The 22528-nt window shown below is 35.4% G+C and overlaps 1 protein-coding gene across 3 annotated transcripts; it reads right to left on the bottom strand.

Moving 5' to 3' along the window:
• Positions 1-13234: 13234 nt before the first annotated feature.
• On the bottom strand, positions 13235-22256 carry LOC139843545 (thioredoxin domain-containing protein PLP3B-like). Of its 3 annotated transcripts, none has more exons than XM_071833648.1 (9): positions 22207-22256; positions 21961-22066; positions 15832-15906; positions 15693-15740; positions 15388-15530; positions 14341-14413; positions 13989-14050; positions 13807-13904; positions 13235-13341 (listed from the first exon to the last, which is right to left on the bottom strand). In XM_071833648.1, exons 2-9 carry the CDS (start codon positions 22042-22044, stop codon positions 13235-13237), a joined length of 690 nt encoding a protein of 229 aa, XP_071689749.1. In that variant the 5' UTR covers positions 22045-22066; positions 22207-22256. The 3 variants fall into 3 exon arrangements, with proteins under 3 accessions (XP_071689749.1, XP_071689748.1, XP_071689750.1); XM_071833647.1 differs by having other exon boundaries at positions 21961-22069; positions 22207-22251; XM_071833649.1 differs by having other exon boundaries at positions 21961-22095; positions 22207-22231.
• Positions 22257-22528: the final 272 nt, after the last annotated feature.

The raw sequence follows: 22528 nt of genomic DNA on the forward strand, positions 1-22528 counted from the left end.
ATACGTCTTCTAATTGTTTGCGGTTTGCGTTTTGCGTTTGTTTGAAGTTTTGACCAAGACTTGAACCTTGAAAACGACCTGACACCAGACCATGTGTTATGTCGCGGCGCGACACCCCTTGTCGCGGCGCGACATTTGCCTTGTCCAGATTCTGTCCAACTTTTCCATTTTATCAAAAATGTTTGCCATGTTCTAGACCTCCAATTCACATGCAACTTGTTTTAACATGCTTATATATGAATAACTAGCATAGAAAATTTGTCCGAGACCCGACCCGAACGTGTTGACTTTTCTGTTGACCTTGACCCGACCAAGTTTGACTTTTTGTCAAACTTAATCAAATACTTATGCAATCATTCTAATATGATTCTTTACTTGTATCTTGCATGAAACTTGACAATTTGATTCACATGCTACTTAATCGAGTCGTAACGAGCCATAGGACTAATTGAACAACTTTGACCGATCGTGTTTACCGTTATTTGATACAACCTATATGTTTAGGTCAAGACTAGCTTTGTCTTCGCACGCGTTTACTTGTTGAAGTACTTTATTAACTCTCGCGCTCAAGGTGAGATCATAGTCCCACTTTTTCAATCACTTTTATTCTTTACATCGTGGGCTGAGAAACACATACATTTCATACTTATTTACTTTTCATGCTTTTGCATTGTGAACAAATACGAATACAAAGATGCATACGAGTTTGAACAAAAGTCCTCAATCCAATTATCATTAGTTCCACTTGCAGGGTGTAAGTGTAAGCGTGTAATTATGTTGTGTGGCCATACGGGTTTAACAAACCCTCATTCAGACGGTTCGCTACCGTTAGTGAATGAAATATAATTTCAACAATGTATAGTGTAAGTTCTAACACTAAATTCAAAAATTCAGAGGGAAGATTCGGTTAAGCCTTGATAATTGGGTGCTCGTGATACAAATACTATTTTGGAATGTGAACGATTTTGGTTGAGCAATTCTTAAAGAACCTTGTGGTTCAATACAATTTACTTACTAAACCTATGATTTCACCAACGTTTTCGTTGACAGATTTCTATGTTTTTCTCAGGTCTTGCACGATATGTGATACATGCTTCCGCTCATTATTTGACACTTGCATTGGATGTCGAGTATACATGCATTTCATGGAGCGTCTTTTGACTTTACTTTAAACTGTGTCGCCTAGATTTCAATCGTACTTATAACGTTGTAACTTAACTTTTGGTTGAACAATTCTTGTAAACTTTGAAACAATCTTTATTTTGAAATGAAGGCGACATATTTTGGTCAAACGTTATCTTAAAGACTTATAATCAGGTAATGGGACCCACGTAGCCGACGCCGTCACTTGACGATTTGTCGGGGTCGCTACATTTTGTAGGCTGTTCTAAAAGCCCAGAGTGCATCCTCCAATTTAATGGACCATTCCTTCGGATTTGATCCTACGGTTTTCTCTAGAATACGTTTTAAAGCTCGGTTTGTATTTTCAACTTGTCCACTTGTTTGTGGATGATATGCGGTGGAGATTTTATGAGTTACTCCATATCTTTTAAGAACTTTCTCAAGTTGATTATTACAGAAATGAGTACCCCGATCACTTATTAAAGCTTTCGGTGTTCCAAACCTTGCAAAAAGACGTTTTAAAAAGTTGACTACAACTCGTGCATCGTTAGTTGGGAGAGCTTGTGCTTCCGCCCATTTAGATACATAATCAATGGCTACGAGTATATATAGATTATTATGAGATTTTGGAAATGGACCCATAAAGTCAATACCCCAAATGTCAAATACTTCACATACTTGGATGACATTTTGTGGCATTTCATCACGTTGACTTATTTTTCCGGCCCTTTGACATGCATCACAGGATTTGCAAAGAAGGTGTGCGTCTTTGTAAATTGTAGGCCAATAGAATCCAGCTTCATAAACTTTTCTTGCTGTTAGTTGAGGCCCATAATGCCCTCCTGTTGGTCCTGTGTGACAATGGTTTAAAATTTTACTAGCTTCATCTCCAAATACACATCGGCGTATTATTCCATCGGGACAACTTTTAAACAGATGTGGATCTTCCCAGAAATAGTGTTTTATATCACTGAAGAATTTCTTTCGTCTTTGGTACGATAATCCTTTTTCAAGGAATCCACAAACTAAGTAGTTTGCATAGTCTGCAAACCATGGGATTTCTTTATAATCTATCTTCAATAGATATTCATCAGGAAAGTTGTCTTGTATGGCCGATTCATTTAGAACTTCTAATTCGGGATTTTCAAGACGAGAAAGATGATCAGCGGCGAGATTTTCTGCTCCTCTTTTATCTCGGATTTCAATATCAAACTCTTGTAAGAGTAAGATCCAACGGATTAATCTTGGTTTAGCATCTTGTTTTGAAAATAGGTATCTAAGAGCAGAATGGTCGGTATAGACCACCGTTTTTGCTAGAACGAGATATGATCGAAATTTGTCAAAAGCAAAGACAATAGCAAGGAGTTCTTTTTCAGTAGTTGTATAGTTTGTTTGTGCTCCTTGTAACGTCTTACTAGCATAATATATAGGTTGAAATCGTTTTTCAATCCTTTGTCCTAAAACGGCTCCCATTGCAAAATCACTTGCATCGCACATTAGTTCAAATGGTAGATTCCAATTTGGTGTTATCATGATTGGTGCATTAGTGAGTTTTTCTTTAAGAATATTAAAAGATTTGATACATTCATCTGAAAAGATGAATGGCGCATCCTTTTCTAGGAGTTTATTCATAGGAGTGGCAATTTTAGAAAAATCTTTTATGAAACGTCGGTAAAAACCGGCATGCCCTAGAAAACTCCTAACTCCTCTAACATTGGTGGGATGTGGAAGTTTAGCAATTACATCTACTTTAGCTCTATCCACTTCAATTCCTTCTTTTGAAATTTTATGTCCAAGAACGATGCCTTCTTTAACCATGAAATGGCATTTCTCCCAATTAAGTACTAGATTTGATTTTTCGCATCTAATTAGCATTCGTTCCAGATTAACTAGACATGATTTAAATGTATCACCGAAGACTGAAAAGTCATCCATGAATACTTCCATGCATTCTTCTATCATGTCATGAAAAATCGCCATCATACACCTTTGAAAGGTTGCAGGGGCGTTACAAAGTCCAAATGGCATTCTTTTGTAAGCAAAAGTACCATAAGGGCACGTGAATGTGGTTTTCTCTTGATCTTCGGGTGCTATTGGAATTTGAAAATATCCGGAAAATCCATCTAGAAAACAATAGTAACTATTTCCGGCTAATCTTTCCAACATTTGATCTATGAAAGGTAAGGGAAAGTGATCTTTTCTGGTGGCGTCATTTAATTTTCTATAATCAATACATACACGCCATCCTGTTACAGTCCTAGTAGGAATAAGCTCATTTTTCTCATTTGTGATGACAGTCATGCCACCCTTCTTAGGCACGCATTGAACTGGGCTTACCCATGGACTATCAGAAATTGGATAAATTAAACCTGCATCTAGCAGTTTAATAATCTCTTTCTTAACTACATCTTGCATATTAGGATTTAGTCTTCGTTGGCGTTGCACATACGTTTTATGACCTTCTTCCATAAGGATTTTATGTGTGCAATACGAAGGACTTATTCCTTTAATATCATGAATCTTCCATGCAATGGCTGGTTTATGAGCTTTCAACACAGAAATGAGTTGTGATTTCTCATTTTCAGTAAGAGAAGACGATATTATTACAGGTAATTCAGATTCACCATGTAAATAAGCGTATTCCAAATGGTTTGGAAGTGGCTTTAACTCTAATTTCGGAGGTTCTTCTATCGATGATTTATATCGATATCTGTCTTCTTCTTTTAGCATTTGAATTTCTTCTGTTGTTGGTTCATATCCATTAGCTATAAGTGTAGCTAACATTTCAGCTTCATCAATTGGTTCATTAACTTCTCCTAAAGAACATTCTCCTGTTCCTTGTAATTCTGGAAATTCTTCTAATAATTCTGCATGTGCATCTATAGTTTGAATATAATAACATGTATCATCTGCAGATTGTGGTTGTTGCATTGCTCTATCAACTGAAAAGGTAACACTCTCATCCTCTATACTTAGGGTCAGTTTCTTACCGAACACGTCTATCATTGCTTTAGCCGTGTTTAAGAATGGTCTTCCTAATATGAGAGGAACTTGAGAATCTTCTTCCATGTCCAAAACAACAAAATCTACTGGAAATACTAAAGTACCAACTTTAACTAGCATGTTTTCCATTATCCCTCTAGGATATTTTATTGATCGGTCGGCTAGTTGTATGCTTATTCTGGTTGGTTTCAATTCTCCAAGGTCTAGTTTAGCGTATAGTGAATACGGCATTAGATTTATACTAGCACCTAAGTCTGCCAATGCTTCTATTGAACTAAGACTACCCAGAAAACATGGAATTGTGAAACTTCCTGGATCAGATAGTTTTTCTGGTATCTTATTCAACAGCACTGCTGAACAATTAGCATTCATAGTAACAGCCGAGAGTTCTTCCATTTTCTTTCTATTTGAGATTAGATCTTTCAAGAATTTAGCATATCTTGGCATTCCTGAAATCACATCAATGAAAGGAAGATTTACATTTATCTGTTTAAACATATCCAAGAATTTGGATTGCTCGGCTTCAAGTTTCTCTTTCTTCATTTTACTCGGGTAAGGAAGTGGTGGTTGGTATGGTTTAACATAAGGTTTATCCTTAACTGTGTTATTTTCATTAACCTTTTCAACTACCGGTTCTTTTTCCTTATCTTGATCAGGTTGTGGTTCTTGTGGAGTAGGAATAGTTTCATCAGAAGTTACAGGTATTTTAGGTGATTTAAGTGTTGTACCACTTCTTGTGGTAATAGCTTTAGCTGTTTCATTCCGGGGGTTAGCATTTGTATCACTAGGTAAACTTCCCGGTTTTCTTTCACCTATTAACCTTGCTAGGTTACTTACTTCTTGTTCCAGATTTTGAATAGAAGCTTGTTGATTTCTAAATGCTTGAGCATTTTGTTCATTGGTTTGTTTCTGAGATGTGAAAAACTGTGTTTGAGTTTCAACTAGCTTCGTCATCATATCTTCTAAATTCGGCTTTTTATCATCGGTTTGTTGTGGTGGTTTGTTTTGAAAATTTGGTCTTTGCTGATTATAAGTATTATTGGATACTTGTTGATTGCTAGGACCTTGTTGGTTGTTGTATGGAATATTTCGGTTATAATTCTGGTTTTGATTGTAAATCGGTCTTGGCGGTTGATAATTATTCTGATAATTATTTCCAGGCCTTTGGTTTATGTATGAAATATTCTCTCTTTGTTCCATTGTTAATTCAATACTGAGACAATCTTTTGTCAAATGTGGTCCTCCACACTACTCACAACTAATTCGTATTGAGTGAATATCCTTAGTCATCTTTTCCATTCGTCTCTCGAAAGCATCTATCTTTGCTGAAATGGAATCTAAGTCATGGCTAGAATCGGCTCTAGCTGCTTTAGATGATCTAATGATATCTTTTTCTTGGTGCCACTCATGCGAGTGGGAAGCAGTATTATCAATAATTTTGTAAGCATCAGTTTGGTTTTCTTCATAATAGAACCACCAGCTGCTATATCTATGTCTTTTCTTGTAGTGATGTCGCATCCTCGGTAGAATATTTGTACTATTTGACAGGTGTCTAAACCATGTTGCGGACATCCTCTTAATAACTTTCCATATCTTGTCCATGCCTCATATAGAGTTTCATTTGGCTTTTGTGTGAACGTAACAATTTCTGCTTGAAGTCTTACGGCTTTAGATGCAGGAAAGAATTGTTTAAGAAATTTGTCAACTAAAACATCCCATGTATCGATCGCCCCTTCAGGTAACGATTCCAACCAATCTTTGGCTTCTCCCTTTAAAGTCCAGGGAAATAACATGAGATATATCTGTTCATCCTCCACTTCTCGTATTTTAAATAGTGTGCAGATCCTATTAAAGGTACGTAGATGTTCATTTGGATCTTCCTTCGGCGCACCACTAAATTGGCATTGATTAGTCACCATGTGTAGAATTTGTCCTTTGATTTCATAATCTGGCGCATTAATGTCTGGATGAGTAATTGCGTGACCTTGGCCAGTGCGTTTAGCTCTCATTCGGTCTTCCATACTTAAAGGTTCCAGATTCTCCATAATTGAATTTGTTGAATCGGAATCACTAGATGATTCTGATTTAATGGTTCGTTCTTCAACAATCTCTGTTTGAATGATTGGTGGCTCCGGAGGAAAGTTTAGTGGTTCAGGATCTATGAACCGTTCCTGAATATTTTCCGGATTCTCAATTGTGAGGTTTGTTTCAAAAACTGGATTATCGGAAATTTGAACTGAAGTACTTGGTTGACTAGATGACGATTCTGAAGAAAAATCAACGGCGGTTAGATTTGTTAAACGATGTCTTGATCTAGTTACAGGTGGTGAACGTACAAAAGGTGATGAACGTCTTGCTCGGTGCATTCACTGAATATCCTATTAGTTTTTAAAAGGAAAGAAAAATTATAATAAGTTATCCAATCAATAGACTTTTCTGATTTTGCCCACGTTTCGAATAGCCAAAAGATGCAGCAGAGGGGCAGGATTCGTTTGGTCTCAATATAATTGAGGACTGTTTGGCTCCAATAACCCGGTCCACGTACAAATCCAACTATTACTACGAACCAGAAAATTTTGATGTCTATCAATTTAACCACTCAAAATAAATTTTCGTAATTTTAAGAAATTTAGATAAGAAGTAGAAAAAAAATTCTAAGTCCTAAAAACTAGAATGGCGAGAAATAAGAGAGAAAAAGAGTTCGTCGAAAAAGGTCGAAAAAGAAAAAATGGTTGAAAAATAAAAGGTGACGGAAAAATAAAAGAAACTTATAAAAACTTAAAAATACTTTACTAACCTAACCTTATTACTACAACTAACTTAAAATTATAATCGCAAATTGAAATTACTAATTGGAATGATAATTGGTACATAGTAAAAGGTCTAAAAATATTAAAGCTTACAGGAAAAACTAAATCCCAAATGGAAATAACTTAAAAAGAAACTAAAACTTAAAAAGGCGTCGCAAAATTCTAAAGCACCTAAATCTTAGTCTAAAGAAAAAGCACTTAAGGAATTCTACGGCAAAGCCTAAAAATATAGGAGTAAAAATAACTATAGCAAAAACTAAGTTTAAAATTAAATATGAGCTAAAAATACAAATATTACGCTACAACGATTAAAAAGGGACAAAATATTAAAAGAAATAAAAAGTGATAAAAAAATACAATTTTTTATTAAAATATTATTTTTATATTAATTATATTAAAGTATTAAGTTTTAAATATAATAAAACTAATTAAAAGTAGTTAAAATTAATTAAACTAAAAACTTAATTAATAATAATAAAATCAAATTAGGGTTTAATTAATAATAATATATTATACTCCGTAATAAATGCGTTTTTAGGGTTTGTTTGTGGCCCTGTCAGACCCCTCATGCGAGTCGCATGATTTAAGAGGGTGGGTCATGCGAGTCGCATGGATACCCTGAACTGGTTCAATTGGACTGGTTCAAATGACAGGTCACGTAATATTTATTATTTATTTATATTTTTCTGTTTTATATTTAAAAGATAAATATATATATAATTAAAATAAATCTTAATTTTAAAAACTAAAAATGTACTTAAAATACTTTATAATTTTGTAAAAATAAAAGAAAAACTTAAAAATATATTTAAAATACTCTTTTTTTTTTCGATTTTAAAAGCTTTTTTTTTTATATTTTTTAATTTTTAAACAAAAATATAAATTTTACAAAAACTAATTATAACTTAAAAATTAAAAATATGGCGTTTCGCTTCGGCGAACATCCCCGGCAGCGGCGCCAAAAATAACTTGATGTGAAGCGAGGTGTATATAAAATAGTTATTATTTTACTAGGAAAACACTATTAAATACGATACAATTTTACACAAGATATTTATTTATTTATAGAATGGATATACTTAAACCTTGCTACAACACTTATAGGCAGTGTACCTAATCGTACAGTAGTGTAGTTTTTAGTAAGTCCGGTTCGTTCCACAGGGAAATCTTTGAACAAAGCTCAACGCTATATTAGTTTACTTTTGTAAAAATACAAATATATATATAAGTAATATTATTATTATAAAGGGGGGTTTTTACCGTTTAATGACCGGTTTGTCGATTTTAAAACTTTAGTCGCAGTTAAAACCTAATGTAAAATATAAAATAAATACAAGACTTAAATTAAAGCGTAAAGTAAATAATGATAATGAAATTGCGAATAATAAAAGTGCGATAAAATAAAATAAATAAAAGTGCGATAATTAGAAGTGCAATTAAATATAAAATAAAGGAAATTAAATATGAAATAAAAGAATTATGCTTATTTAAACTTCCGTAATCATGATGTTTGACGTGTTGATTTTAGTTTTATGCCCATGGGTTAATTGTCCTTTGTCCTGGATTATTTAATATGTCCGTCTGGTTTTTGTCCATAACAGTCCATCAGTCATAAATATAAATTGCAAGTGTCCTTGTCAAATTATTATTATACCCGAAGATAAATATTCCAACTAATTGGGGATTCGAATTGTAACAAGGTTTTAATACTTTGTTTAATGAATACACCAGGTTATCGACTGCGTGTAAACCAAGGTTTTACTACTTTGTTAACAATTACACCAATTACCCTTGAATGTAATTTCACCCCTGTTTTAATTATTCTAGTGGCTATTAATCCATTCCCGTGTCCGGTTAAATGAACGATTATTCGTACATATAAATACCCCGCCCATCGTGTCCGATCGAGTGTATATGGTAATTTATAGGGACGCCCAATTGTAAATCTTTATATTAACATTAACAAACTTTCATTTAGTTAAACAAATATAAAGCCCATTAATAGCCCATAGTCTAATTTCCACAAGTGTCGTTCTTTTGTCCAAACCCCAATTATGGTACAAAGCCCAATTATCCAATTTTAGTAATTAGCCCAACATCATGATTACTTCGTTTTAAATAAGCATAATAATAACTTAGCTACGAGACATTAATATAAAAAGGTTGAACATAACTTACAATGATTAAAAATAGCATAGCGTTACACGGACAGAATTTCGACTTACACCCTTACAACATTCGCTAACATACCCTTATTATTAGAATTATAATTAAAATTAAAATATAAATTATAAATATAAATATATTTACGTATGAAGAGGAAGAAAAAAAAAAGATGATTAAAACTCGGCACAAAACTGGCTTTATATAGGACCTGACCAGCAATCTCACTCCATGCGACTCGCATGGATTTGTGCCTTTGGCCATGCGAGTCGCATGGCCACCCTGGATCCAGCCAAATTGGTTTGTTTTCTTCTTGCCGACGTAATATAATAATAATATATAAAATAATATATAATTATATATAATTATATATATATTATATTATATTCTTGTGCATAGTAGACTAGATATTTTTGGTCCGTTGCGTCGGGCGTTTCTTCTTGGCTCAGGTCCCGGTTCCGGATTTTCGGACGTCCTCGCGTATTATTTTAAATCGCGTACTTTGCGTCTTGTAACTTGTACTCTTGTCATTTTGAGACGTTCCTCATCAATATTTTGAACCTTTTTAGTTGTATCTTGTACTTTTTAGCTCTTTGGACCTTTTTGTCTTCAATTTGTCGAATCTGCCTTTTGTCTTCACTTTTTAATATTTAAACGAATATTGCTTGTAAATCGAACAATACCAACTAAAATCTTGTCTTTCTTGAGGAATAATGCTATGAAATATATGTTCGTTTTTAGCATTATCACAGAGAAATTGAGGTTTTGCATTACCTCAATTGGCCTTCTAACTAATTGATGAGAGAAGACCCCAACTAGAGAATTGGAGAGTTAATATTTCAATTCTAACAAGTAGTGTTGAAGACCTTGTATCGAAAGTCTGCTCATCCGAAGTATGTGTTGACTGTGCGTGTCCCAAATGGAGTTTGGCGGTATAATGGTGGTTTAACGTTCTTGGTTAGATCGTTGATATTTTGGGTTGACGAAGGTTGGGTTTGTTCAAAGTCTCCAAGTGGGAGATTGTTGGAGATATGGAGAACTTTAAACAATTAGAGGAAAGATTCCAGGAAACTCACATGTAGCTTCCACGAAGTTGTTAGGAAACTCACATGTAGCTTCCACGAAGTTGTTAGAAAATTCACATGTAGCTTCCACGAAGCTGTCAGGAAACTCACATGTAGCCTCCATGAAGCTGTCAGGAAACTCACATGAAACTTCAAGGAATTGTTTTTAGCTTACTCCTTAAACCATTCTATAAATAGACCATCTTGTAACTCATTGTAAACACACCACAAATATTCAGTAAATACATTCTCTAGTTGGTCCGTGGACTAAAGCAATCACAACGATTGCATATAACCACGTTATCTCTTGTGTCGATTTACATTTCTTGCATTTATAATCTTTCGTTCATTAAGTGGGTTAGTAATCTTGTAGAATTACTATCGGTGAGTGATCTTGTTGAATCACTTGCGTTGTTTTGGGTCCTAATATCCTTACAGCTAGGATATCGTAATCAATGGGGCATTTCTTTCTTACTTTTTCATAATTTTAGGGTTCTTGAAGGTGCAACTATCCCCTACCCATTTTAGATCAGCCTCATTTATGATTACGTTAACTTTTAATGGTTACGGGTATGGCTCTATTAATCAAGTCAACAACAAGTATCGATTTATTGGCGACTTGTCACTTAGAGCCTAAATTGAACTTCAGACAGGTTTAAAACCTATGAGAATTGATTTTACCATTTTCATGGCGTCTCACACTTATCTTTTATTTTATAATTTTAACCTAATTATCGGACGGAGGTCAATTCGGAAGCAATCTCTCTATCCATAAAACATTGAGGGGAGGACTTTCTCTACTCTTGGGGGTGTTTTCACTCTGTGTGAAGAAATGACTTCTCTTTATTCTAGGATAGGGGAATGATTGTCTACATCTTACCACCTCATAACCCACTTTTGTGGGATTGAGTTTTATTGTTGTTATTGTTAATGGTTTCGGGGTATAGTCCAATATGTTGGAACTAGGGAGCCCAAACAAACCATAAAGTCATACTGCTAAGGGGAGATAAATAAAACATAATGAAGCATTAAGTATCATACAAAAAAAGTAAAAGGCATAAGTTATAAGGATAAGTAGATAGGTATGCAACACATTTCTTATCTGTTTACATAGCTCACAAAATAACAAAATGATCAAAAACAATGAGTCCATTCCATGTATAATTTGCAAATTGTGGCTAATAAGTATATTGATAACTAAACTCAGTGATACCAACCATTGCAGAAACCACTTGAGAAACAATATAAAATCCACCTCCAAGAATTGTGATAACAAGTATTGCTGAAATGGGATTCTTTAATAACTCATAAAGTGGCTGAAATATTGCATATAAAACACCACTACTCACAGTCAAAGCATAAAGACCATATCTTCTCATATTATCCCAAAAGTCTTCCATTAATGGCCCTTCTGGACCAAAAGCTAATGCCTTTTGGTGATCATCATAACTCATTAGTAACATCATAAGTCCTACAGAAACAGCCCCTACTATCACATACCTTGAATTCTCTACTTTCGTTGACAAGTCAAATGTGTGAAGTTCTTCATCTTTTGATAACTTATCTATTGAAGATGAGTTTTTGGATTTGGGTGTGAGTTTGATTTTTCTTGAGTTAAGGAAAATGGGTTTGTTTAAAGGCTTGATTCTTGGTGGAGTTGTTTTTGTGATTTGTGAAGAGTTTTTATTGGTGATGAGATTGGAGTGAGTTGGGATGTTGAATTGAGATCTTAGAGTGAAGCTCTTCATGTTTGATTCTTTTTTTCTGATATTCAGCCTTGAAAAGTGTTTGTAGTTAAGATAGGAGGATATATAGAAAGTGAGTGGTGGTCATAAACTGATCTTTTTTGGATTTTGGAGTTCATTGTTGGCCACAAAACTTTTGCTTTTTCACAACTGGCCACAAGACATTTATGTTTCTTAATATAACAAGAATAATTCCTTCATTGATAAAGCATAGAGATGCAAGATCTAGAAAGTCGTTTGTTTTAACTGATGGTAAAGGTTGACTCCAGAGTTTACATTTGACCTGAAAGAATGTTTCTATGTACTTTTAGCCCAAAATAACGATTCACTTAGACGCCGCATCATCAAATCTGATGAGATGACCATGTCAATAGCTAATGTATGAGTTTGTGAGAAGGGATAAGGAGCATGAAAAAATAGTTTAAAAGTTGTTATTAAAGGGCAAAAACATTTGGTAAGCGACTAAAGTTGAAGACTGCATTACTGCTCACAGCATAACGAACAGTGGAATTTTTTTTTTTTAATTTTTTTTTTATGAATGACAAATTTTCGCATCGAGTACTCTCATTTGCGACTCACACACGCTAGGTAGGAAACTCCAAGGATTGATCCGGGTTGCTTGGCAACTAATCGCGGGTTCCGGGTTGCTTGGCAACTAATCACGGAAAAATCCAGAAGAAAACTTCCCCTTATCGGAATTGAACTCGGGTTGCTTGCCAACTAATCGCGAGTCCCCCTACTAAGGCTTGGAAACCACTACAGTGGAATTTATGAGTTGGATTTCAGGTGGGGAAAGCCAGTATGGTTCTGTATGATACGCTAAAGGGTGCAGGTGTTGAAGCCATATAGTAACATTAAGTCCGGAAGAAATGGATATATTGAACGTGATCTGGAGCTTTAATCTTATGCTATTGTCAACCCTTGTGCTTCTATAATCTATCTTAACCAATAAATTACATGGATCTGAATCTCTCTCTGTATGTACGTATTATTTTCAATGATTGTGCAGTGCTTCATTTATAAACTATGATATCCAAGTATTTCTTGTACTCTGGTTACATAACCATTTTCATACTTTGTAAACAAATAACCTATTCTGATTCAAGATAGAAATTAATGAATACTTTTCAAAACCCATTAAAGTTAACACAGATCTGCCACCACTCGTTTATATTGATTTAATTTTAATACTAGTATTAATTTCTAATTAATTATTAAATATTAAATTTAAATGATACATTATAGTATTACAAACTTAAAGTCGGTGATACAAAATCATGACAAAATACATGGTGCCATTATCAAAACTAAAATGCATAAATTTACTTTATTCAGAGTCGGAATCATGATTTGCAGAAACTCTCACGGTCCTGCGTCTACTTTCGTCGTATTCAGCTTCCTCGTCATCATTCTTTTTCTTCTCGTCTATTATACCTACACAACAAACATGACTTGGTGACCACAATCATCAGCATTACTGACGATATGAACAGGTTGGCTAAGGGTCTATACGATGGGTTGAACTCAACATTTTTGTCCAATACTTCTAAAATAATTATTGTATCAAGATATGATTACTTGCATTATTAGTTCAATACGAATGTAACAGTTTGACTAAAATGATACTGGAGGGTTTATGAGAAATGCATTTTGGGTCACACAACCTGTTTGAAATGTTCCAGTCATTTGGACCGTTTTCAGTCTAAGCTAACCTTTTTTTATCCTTATGATATATTATAACATAACCCGAATCAACCCGCTGATAAATAGTAGATTAAAAATGTCACCACTAGTCAATAACATGATAACGAAACCAATAAAAGTGGAATTACAAAACAAAACTTAGTGCACACAACGTGAAAGTACCAATTAAGCAATCATAAAACAAAATGTTAATACCTTTCTTTATCAAAAAAGCTTCTAGCTTCCTCGTGCTAAAATCATCCTTTCCTCCGAGATCTTGAAACCCAACCAGTCGATCACCTGCAATTCCTTTTCTGAAAAAATAACGAAGTTTCAGACACACAGTTAAAAACTAAAACTGAAATCCAATCACGTTAGCATGCATATATAAAAATAACCTGAAGAGTATAACGCATGGCAATGTCTTGATTCCTAGTTTAGTGACGAAGAACGGAGAATTCTGCAGGATATTTGATGCTAATGAGAATGATAGAAGAGTGAATTTGAGTACAGCAATACAAGTATGAATCAGGGGAGCACTCGGATATTGACCAAATTTGACTTTGAATTATTTGATTGAGTTTTAAGCAATTTCCCGAGTAATCCCAAGTTCAGACCGAATTTTAACCGATTTTCTAAGTAAATTCTAATTTTGGCCAAGTTTGACCGAGTACTCGCCGAGTTGCAAAAAGAGAGAACTCGCCGAGTAATTCTGAGTTGTGCAACACTGCAAGAAACTCAAAAACAGACCTCTGCGTCTACTTTGATAAACTTGGTATCTACATGATTCGGCGCAAGAGACTTCAAATGCTTGTCCATTATCCTACAAGATATATCAACATTATTATCTAGAATGGATACATAGATTTTGTGTATTAGAACAGTAAAAGAATGTATACAAGAATACAGAAATTTGGGACAGTGCACCTAAACACATCAAAGAGGCAACATTGATTGCTACTGGTGGCAAAATGGGTGGGTCGGGTAAGGGAGAAAACAGTATTTTGGTACAAGTTGGGTCGACAATTTCTTCAATTTAAATAGTGTGTCAAATGATTACAAAAATTGCATAGATATAAAATAGTGTGTCAACTAATCTTTTAAATTAATGATTTAGGGTTCCTGATAGGACTTAAGAATCAAAGGCCATCTAATAAAATGTAAATTACAAGAAGATGTTTTATTAATGCCTTTAACCAAAAGTGTAGCTGTGGATAGTTCATAGTTGAGTCTTTAACCTTTCATCATTAAAATGCTTTATTTCCTGCAATTTATTTTTAATTGTGATATCACACCCCTTTGAAAGGTAGAAATAGACACGAGATGGAGGCGAATCGGTCAGGACCTTGAAAGGTCTAGACGGGGTTGAGACGGGCGTTGACCAACATTGACTTTGAAATAAAAATATGTTAAATACAAATATTTCAAACATATTTTAACCAGTCTCTATCCCTTGTACAGACAGCATAACAACTTGTCCTTGTATTAAGTTAGCTAACATGTAAAATCTTTATTGTGCACACCGATGACAGGTGGTGTTTTGTAAGATCAAATTTTTACTGAAACAAAAGTTTTGGTCATCTATCGAGACAGATAGACAAGGATAGTTTAAACTTCGGCGCAATATTGAATGACATGACATTTGGTATGCTTTTCCAGAAAACAGCATCAAGAGTTGTAATATATCAGTGTATAGCGTTATAATCATCCAAACTTTAACATTGTTAAAAAGGTAAAATCATGGTCTAATAAATGTAAGTCCTAATACTATAAGCGAGAGTGTATTACAACACTTACTTGCAGCGATAAAACTCCCGATGATAGAAGTGGCAAATAACCTTTTCACTACCAGTGACTTCACCCAAAAAGTCTCCTTCAGTTACCTCCCTGTACTCTCCATGTCCTTTTTTTGTCAAAGATTGTCTTTTCTCAGCTTCTCTCTTGTAAAGTGAAATGATCAAAAGCATAAAGACACAAACGTCTCAATTTCATGTACTGCAAATGTTTGCATTTTATATATATATATATATATATATATATATATATATATATATATATATATATATAGAGAGAGAGAGAGAGAGAGAGAGTATAATAACCACCTTAAGAGCAGCAATCCTATCTGCGTGCAACTTTTCAAGCTCAGGATCCTGTTAAATGTGAGTTGATTAAGACGAAACTATAGAATAGCAAACATATACTATAAACTAATGTCTAATATATACTGTAGTTCCAACTTACATCCATTAACTCATCAAGATCTACCTCCTCATTAAAAGACGATGATGTTTGTGCCTTTTCTTGAGCTAATATTTCCTACAAAAATTAAATACATAAATAAGCTTTGATACAGTAACTAATATCATCACAAAAGCAACATGCTTTTAAATTAAAATTATCAAATTTTTGGTGGACCAATCTTGACATAAAGTAATAGTTAGAGCTTAATTTTGTGAAATTATATCTCAAATGGATTTGAGGAGGTGGAACATGTGAACGGAGAACAAGTGGGCTAGCCGTCATTGTTTTCAATTTTGCTTCTTCCTTGACTATTCTAATTTATTCTAGACTTGATTATCCTAGATTATTCTAAACTTGATTATCCTAGATTATTCTAGACTTGCTTAATGAACAAGGTTAATCAACTATAAATAGGGATAGTTGCTTTATGTAATGATATGATTGTAATAAGAGTTTTTCTATAATTGGAGAAGGATTTCCAATACGTTCTTGTTCTTAAATTTTACTATTCTGTTTTATAATCTGGTACCAAATTTCTTCAATTGGTATCAGAGCTAAGTTACAAAAGGGATCGTGTTGTTGATCAAAAGGACTAGATCAATCACCAGATTCTAAGACAGAAAAATACGAGCGTCGATCGAAGAATAGATTCATGGGGGATATTATCAATACCTCGGATGCAATCAAGGATACCAGCCATCTTACGTTCCAGTGCCCTATCCTAACTGCGACCAATTATCCCATCTGGTCGCTTAGGATCAAAGCGATTTTTAAGGCACATAGAATCTGGGAATCAATTGAACCTGGAACTGATGTCGATCAGAAAAAGGATAATGCTGCAATCGCTTATCTGTATCAGTCTTTACCTGAAGACTTGATTCTTCAAGTTGCAGGTTGCACCCATGCAAAGGAAATCTGGGATGCAATCAAGACCCGTCACCTTGGAGTTGAACGAGTAATGGAGGCTAGGCTTCAAACTCTTAAAGCTGAATTTGAAGTAGCAAGGATGAAAGATAACGAAAAAATTGATGATTTTGCAGCAAAACTTTCTGGAATTGCCTCAAAATCAGCTGCACTTGGAACCGTCATTGAGGAAACCACGTTGGTGAGAAAAATATTAACTGCCATACCAGAAAAATTCTTAAATATGGCAGCCACTATCGAACAACTGGTTGATCTCAAAACGGTGAAATTCCAGGAAGTTGTGGGTAGGCTAAAAGCTTACGAAGAACAAACCAGTCTAAAGACTACAAATAACAGCCATGACCAACCATGACCAACTTCTGTTGTCCTATGAAGGATGAGACTTAAGAAAGAAAAGGGAAAACAGCTTTGGTCGAGGTCGAGGGAATGGCCAAGACACCCGGGGTAGGGGCCGAGGTCGTGGACAGTTTGGTGGTCGAGGAAGGGGTTCAGGCCGCGGACAAAACCTTTTTGCTGGTAGACAAACAACTGAAAACTTAACTAAAGATCGATCCAAGCTGCAGTGTTTTCGATGTGATGCATTTGGACACTTCTCATCGGATTGTCCAACACGAAAGAAAAGAGAACAAGCAAATTTGACTCATGCTAGATCAATCGAACTACCAGTGGCTAATGATGACAGACCTGCACTATTGATGTCCGTAGCCAATCAAAGAAGCGAGAAGGAAGTAATTCATCTAAGTGAAAAGAAGGTTTTTCCAGCAAAGTATGAGTCACATGATGGTGGAGAAAACATGTGGTACTTAGATACTGGAGCAACAAACCACATGACGGGAAACAAAGGACTGTTTCCAAAACTTGATACGGATATTGGTGGTACAGTGAGATTTGGGGATAACTCGTGTGTAGATATAGAAGGAAGAGGATCTATTCTTTTAACATGTAAAAATGGTGAACAACGTTTGTTGACCGACATACTTTATATCCCATACTTAAAGACTAACATATTTAGTCTTGGGCAAGCTGAAGAAGGTGGTTGTGTAATCTTGATCAAACATGGTTTCTTATATATGAGGTAGATGGATCGCTGCTAATGAAGGTTCAAAGGTCTCCTAATCGGCTGTATAAAATTAATCTTGAGGTTGGGACACCAATCTGTTTACATGCCAAGATTGATGATCCAACATGGTTGTGGCATGCCCGTCTCGGTCATGTGAACTTTGATACAATAAAGCGGCTAGGGACCAACAATCTAGTTGATGGAGTGCCGGTTATTGATCACCCTACACAGATGTGCGAAGCATGTTTAGCAGGGAAACATTCACGACAAAGTTTTCCTGTTCAGACAACTTTTAGAGCCCAAAATCCACTGGAACAGGTTTATGCAGATCTGTGCGGACCCATATCCCCTGCCTCCCAAGCTGGAAACAAGTATATTCTGCTGATTGTTGATGATCACAGCAGGTTTATGTGGTCTTTCATGTTAAAAACCAAAGGAGAGGCGTTTGAGCAATTCAAGAAATTCAAGGCGATTGCTGAAAATCAATATGGAAGGGAAAAAAAGGTCCTTATAACTGATCGGGGAGGAGAATTTACATCCAACGAGTTCAATCAGTATTGTGATTATGCTGGAATCACAAGACAATTGACTGCACCTTACACGCCACAGCAGAATGGTATTGTTAAAAGGCGAAATCGAACAGTGATGAGCACAACAAGGAGTATTCTTAAAGCAATGGATATGCCACAAAGTTTCTGGGCTGAAGCAGTACGTCACTCGGTTTATGTTCTAAACAGGTTGCCCACGAAGATTCTGAAAAATCAAACACCATATGAGGCTTTAAAAGGAAGAAGACCAAATCTTGATCATTTACGGGTGTTTGGATGTGTTGGATATGTGGAAGTACCTTCAGATCAAGTAAAAAAAACTTGATGACAGAAGAAGTATTCCTATGGTTTATTTAGGAACTGAACCAGGAACTAAGCCACATCGTATGTATGATCCTGAGAAGATGAAAATAGTAATCAGTCGAGATGTGGAATTTGATGAAGCACGCAAATGGGATTGGCATTCCGGAGTAGAATACAATCAAGAACCTAATCACAAAGGAGAATTCGTGATACATATAAACCCCGGTGAAGTTGTCTCGGCTGATCAAAATTCCGAAAATGGGCCTACCGAACCAGGCAGCCCAAGTAGCTCATATAGCTCACAAAGCAGCAACTCCTCAAGTCAAGGAAGATCGACCAATGAGGAAAGCATAACCCATTCTGATGTTAGCAGCCCTGAAACAACAGTAAAACAACAAGGACCTATGTTGTCTTGTCTCTCGACAGATACAGTCAATGAGTCAGATCCATCTATGGCAGAAGAGGAGACATATGATGATACACCACCACGAGGTTGGAAAAATCAAAGTGATATATATGATCTTCTTCTTACCGAAGGAGAACCAACAAATTTCAAGGAAGCTACAAGACATAAAGAATGGAAGCAAGCTATGGAAGGTGAAATAGCTTCCATTGAAAGGAATAATACTTGGGAGTTAATGGATCTACCACAAGGACACCGACCTATTGGACTAAAATGGGTATACAAAATTAAAAGGGATGCAAAAGGAAATGTCACACGACATAAAGCAAGGGTAGTTGCCAAAGGCTACATCCAAACACATGGTGTAGACTTTGACGAGGTATTCGCACCCGTAGCTAGACTTGAGACTGTTAGACTTATTCTAGCTTTGGCAGCCCAAAGAGGGTGGGATGTTCATCACCTAGATGTTAAAACAGCATTTCTACACGGTGACCTCAAGGAAGAAGTCTTCGTATCTCAACCGGAAGGTTTTGTGATAAAGGGGAAGGAACAAAAGGTGTACAGACTGTCAAAGGCTCTCTATGGCTTGAAGCAAGCCCCACGTGCTTGGAATACAAAATTAGATGGAGTTCTAAAGGAATATGGATTTCAAAGGTGTAAGCTTGAACAAGCTGTATACACAAAAAGAACACAAGAAGGATCACTTTTGGTAGAAATCTATGTTGATGATTTGATTGTAACAGGTAATAACCCGGAGAAAATTAAACAATTCAAAAAGCAAATGGAAGATAAATTCGAGATGAGTGATCTGGGCTTACTTTCTTATTATCTCGGACTCGAAGTAATACAAGGCATAGATGGAATAAAAATTCATCAATCAAGATATGCTAAAAGAATCCTAGAGGAAGTAGGAATGTGGGAGTGCAATTCCACCAAATATCCAATGGGACCAGGTCTGAAGTTGATGAAAGATGATGGCAGCAGATGTGTTAATGCAACTGAATACCGAAAAATAATTGGATGCCTTCGGTATTTAACTCGTACACGGCCGGATCTTGCATACTCGGTGGGATATGCAAGTAGGTATATGCAAACTCCTAAAATTACTCATCTTCAAGCTGTTAAGCAAATTCTCAGGTACTTGAAAGGTACAGTAGACCTGGGTATTCACTATCGAAGGAATGGTAGCAATAACCTACTTGGATTTAGCGACAGCAGCTTCTCGGTGGACCCAGATGATGGAAAGAATACTACTGGATTAGTGTTCTACTTTGATGATGGACCAATTGCTTGGAATTCACAAAAACAACAAACGGTGGCCTTATCATCCCGTGAAGCAGAATTTATGGCTGCTACTGCAGCAGCTTGTCAAGCAATATGGTTAAGGGGACTCCTAGCTGAAATAACTGGAAGAAAAGAAGAACAAGTTGTAATCAAAGTTGATAATAAGTCAGCAATATCATTGATGAAAAATCCGGTATTTCATGGAAGAAGTAAGCATATCGACACACGGTATCATTTCATACGAGAGTGTGTTGAAAACGAGAAGATTAAAGTTGAACACATCAGTGGGGTTCAACAGCGGGCTGATATTCTTACAAAAGCATTGCCGAAGTTAAAGTTTGCTGAAATGAGAGAGATTCTTGGGGTTCAAAGGATTGAAGACTCAAAGAAATAAATGATGACTCAAGGTCAAGATTGAGGGGTGATTGTTGGACCAATCTTGACATAAAGTAATAGTTAGAGGTTAATTTTGTGAAATTATATCTCAAATGGATTTGAGGAGGTGGAACGTGTGAACGGAGAACAAGTGGGCTAGCCGTCATTGTTTTCAATTTTACTTCTTCCTTGACTATTCTAATTTATTCTAGACTTGATTATCCTAGATTATTCTAAACTTGATTATCCTAGATTATTCTAGACTTACTTAATGAACAAGGTTAGTCAACTATAAATAGGGATAGTTGCTTTATGTAATGATATGATTGTAATAAGAGTTTTTCTATAATTGGAGAAGGATTTCCAATACGTTCTTGTTCTTAAATTTTACTATTCTGTTTTATAATCTGGTACCAAATTTCTTCAATTTTGCTATCAACTAATAATGCGTTATGGATTGGTGTACTGGCCTAATACTAAAACAAACCTGGTACGTAGATGTACCAAAGAGGATCATATCCCTGGAAAGGGTAGGTTCGTATTTTGTAAGAGTGCTCCCAATGGTGACAGACCTTCCTCCCCAGGACTAGCTGCCACATCAGCACTTCCTTCCCACATGGCTAGACACTGACATACTTCCTCAAATAAATTGGGACCCGCTATATTAATTAATTATTGTGTGTACATATATTAGAACACCATGTACAAGTCAAGAAACCATTTTCATCCGTCCAGAAATATTTCACAAAGAGACGAGCAGAGGAACGAGGTGGAGGGTGACGGCACCCTGGGCTAGCCGCTGCCAACGGCGCCCAGGAGGGTGGTTGGCTGGGCGGGGTGCAGGACAGCACCGTTGGGAGCTCTCTAAGACTTTAAACTTTGCATTCCCATTCGTATATGTAAAGCGGTTTTTCATTATTTCAGAAATTCAGTAGCATTTTTAAAATATTAGTATTCCCTCAACCTCTCTAATCGTTTTGGTTTCTATGTTTTGTACATTTTAACTTTAAACCTTTCAACATTTATTTAAGATTTATATAATTTTAAAATCACATTAAACAGCCAGTAATAAGAGTACTATAACATAAACAATGTGATCTATCACATTTAAGTACTTCGTATGAATCTAGAATCTAGAAATAACACAATAGTACAACCATAATTAATCATTATCATTATATATATTTATATATAAATATAAATAAATTTTATGAGAACTGAAATTGAAAAACCTTCTGGTAATCACGAGCAGCTGCAGCCATAACATTTCCATAAGCTAAAGTTTGCAAAGTCGATTTCACTGAATCCGGATCCATTTTTTATATAGAGCTTAGCTACCTGCTAAAAGTAACCCTATTTTATCGATGCTGCAACAGAAATACTAGAAGATAACGGAAGGTATAGTATAATGATCTGATATTATAAAATTAATAACGATCTAATTCTAAATTGAAGAAAACATTGAACCCTGGTCTTACCACGGATCTGAGATTTGACAGTTTTGGCCCAAAATTAAATTTTAATTGAACTTGTGATATTTCTAGGAGTGAATGAAAATGAATTATTTAAGCGTTAATACAAAACTAGTTTATAACTTTTAAAAACACAAAATTTCACTCCATGTTTACGTCAAATTTGATTCCTTGTCTTTTTTCTTTTTTTGTACATTCATCGTCTCTAATATATCACATTTTTACATCTCTCGTCCTTCCGTCCATTTCACGTTAATTTCAGCTGTTATCTTCAATCATGTGGCATGCACATGAGGGTAAAATAGTCCTTTTTATTTTAATTCCTAAT

Source organism: Rutidosis leptorrhynchoides, chromosome 4, assembly GCF_046630445.1.
Source record: "Rutidosis leptorrhynchoides isolate AG116_Rl617_1_P2 chromosome 4, CSIRO_AGI_Rlap_v1, whole genome shotgun sequence".
Taxonomy (NCBI): domain Eukaryota; kingdom Viridiplantae; phylum Streptophyta; class Magnoliopsida; order Asterales; family Asteraceae; genus Rutidosis; species Rutidosis leptorrhynchoides.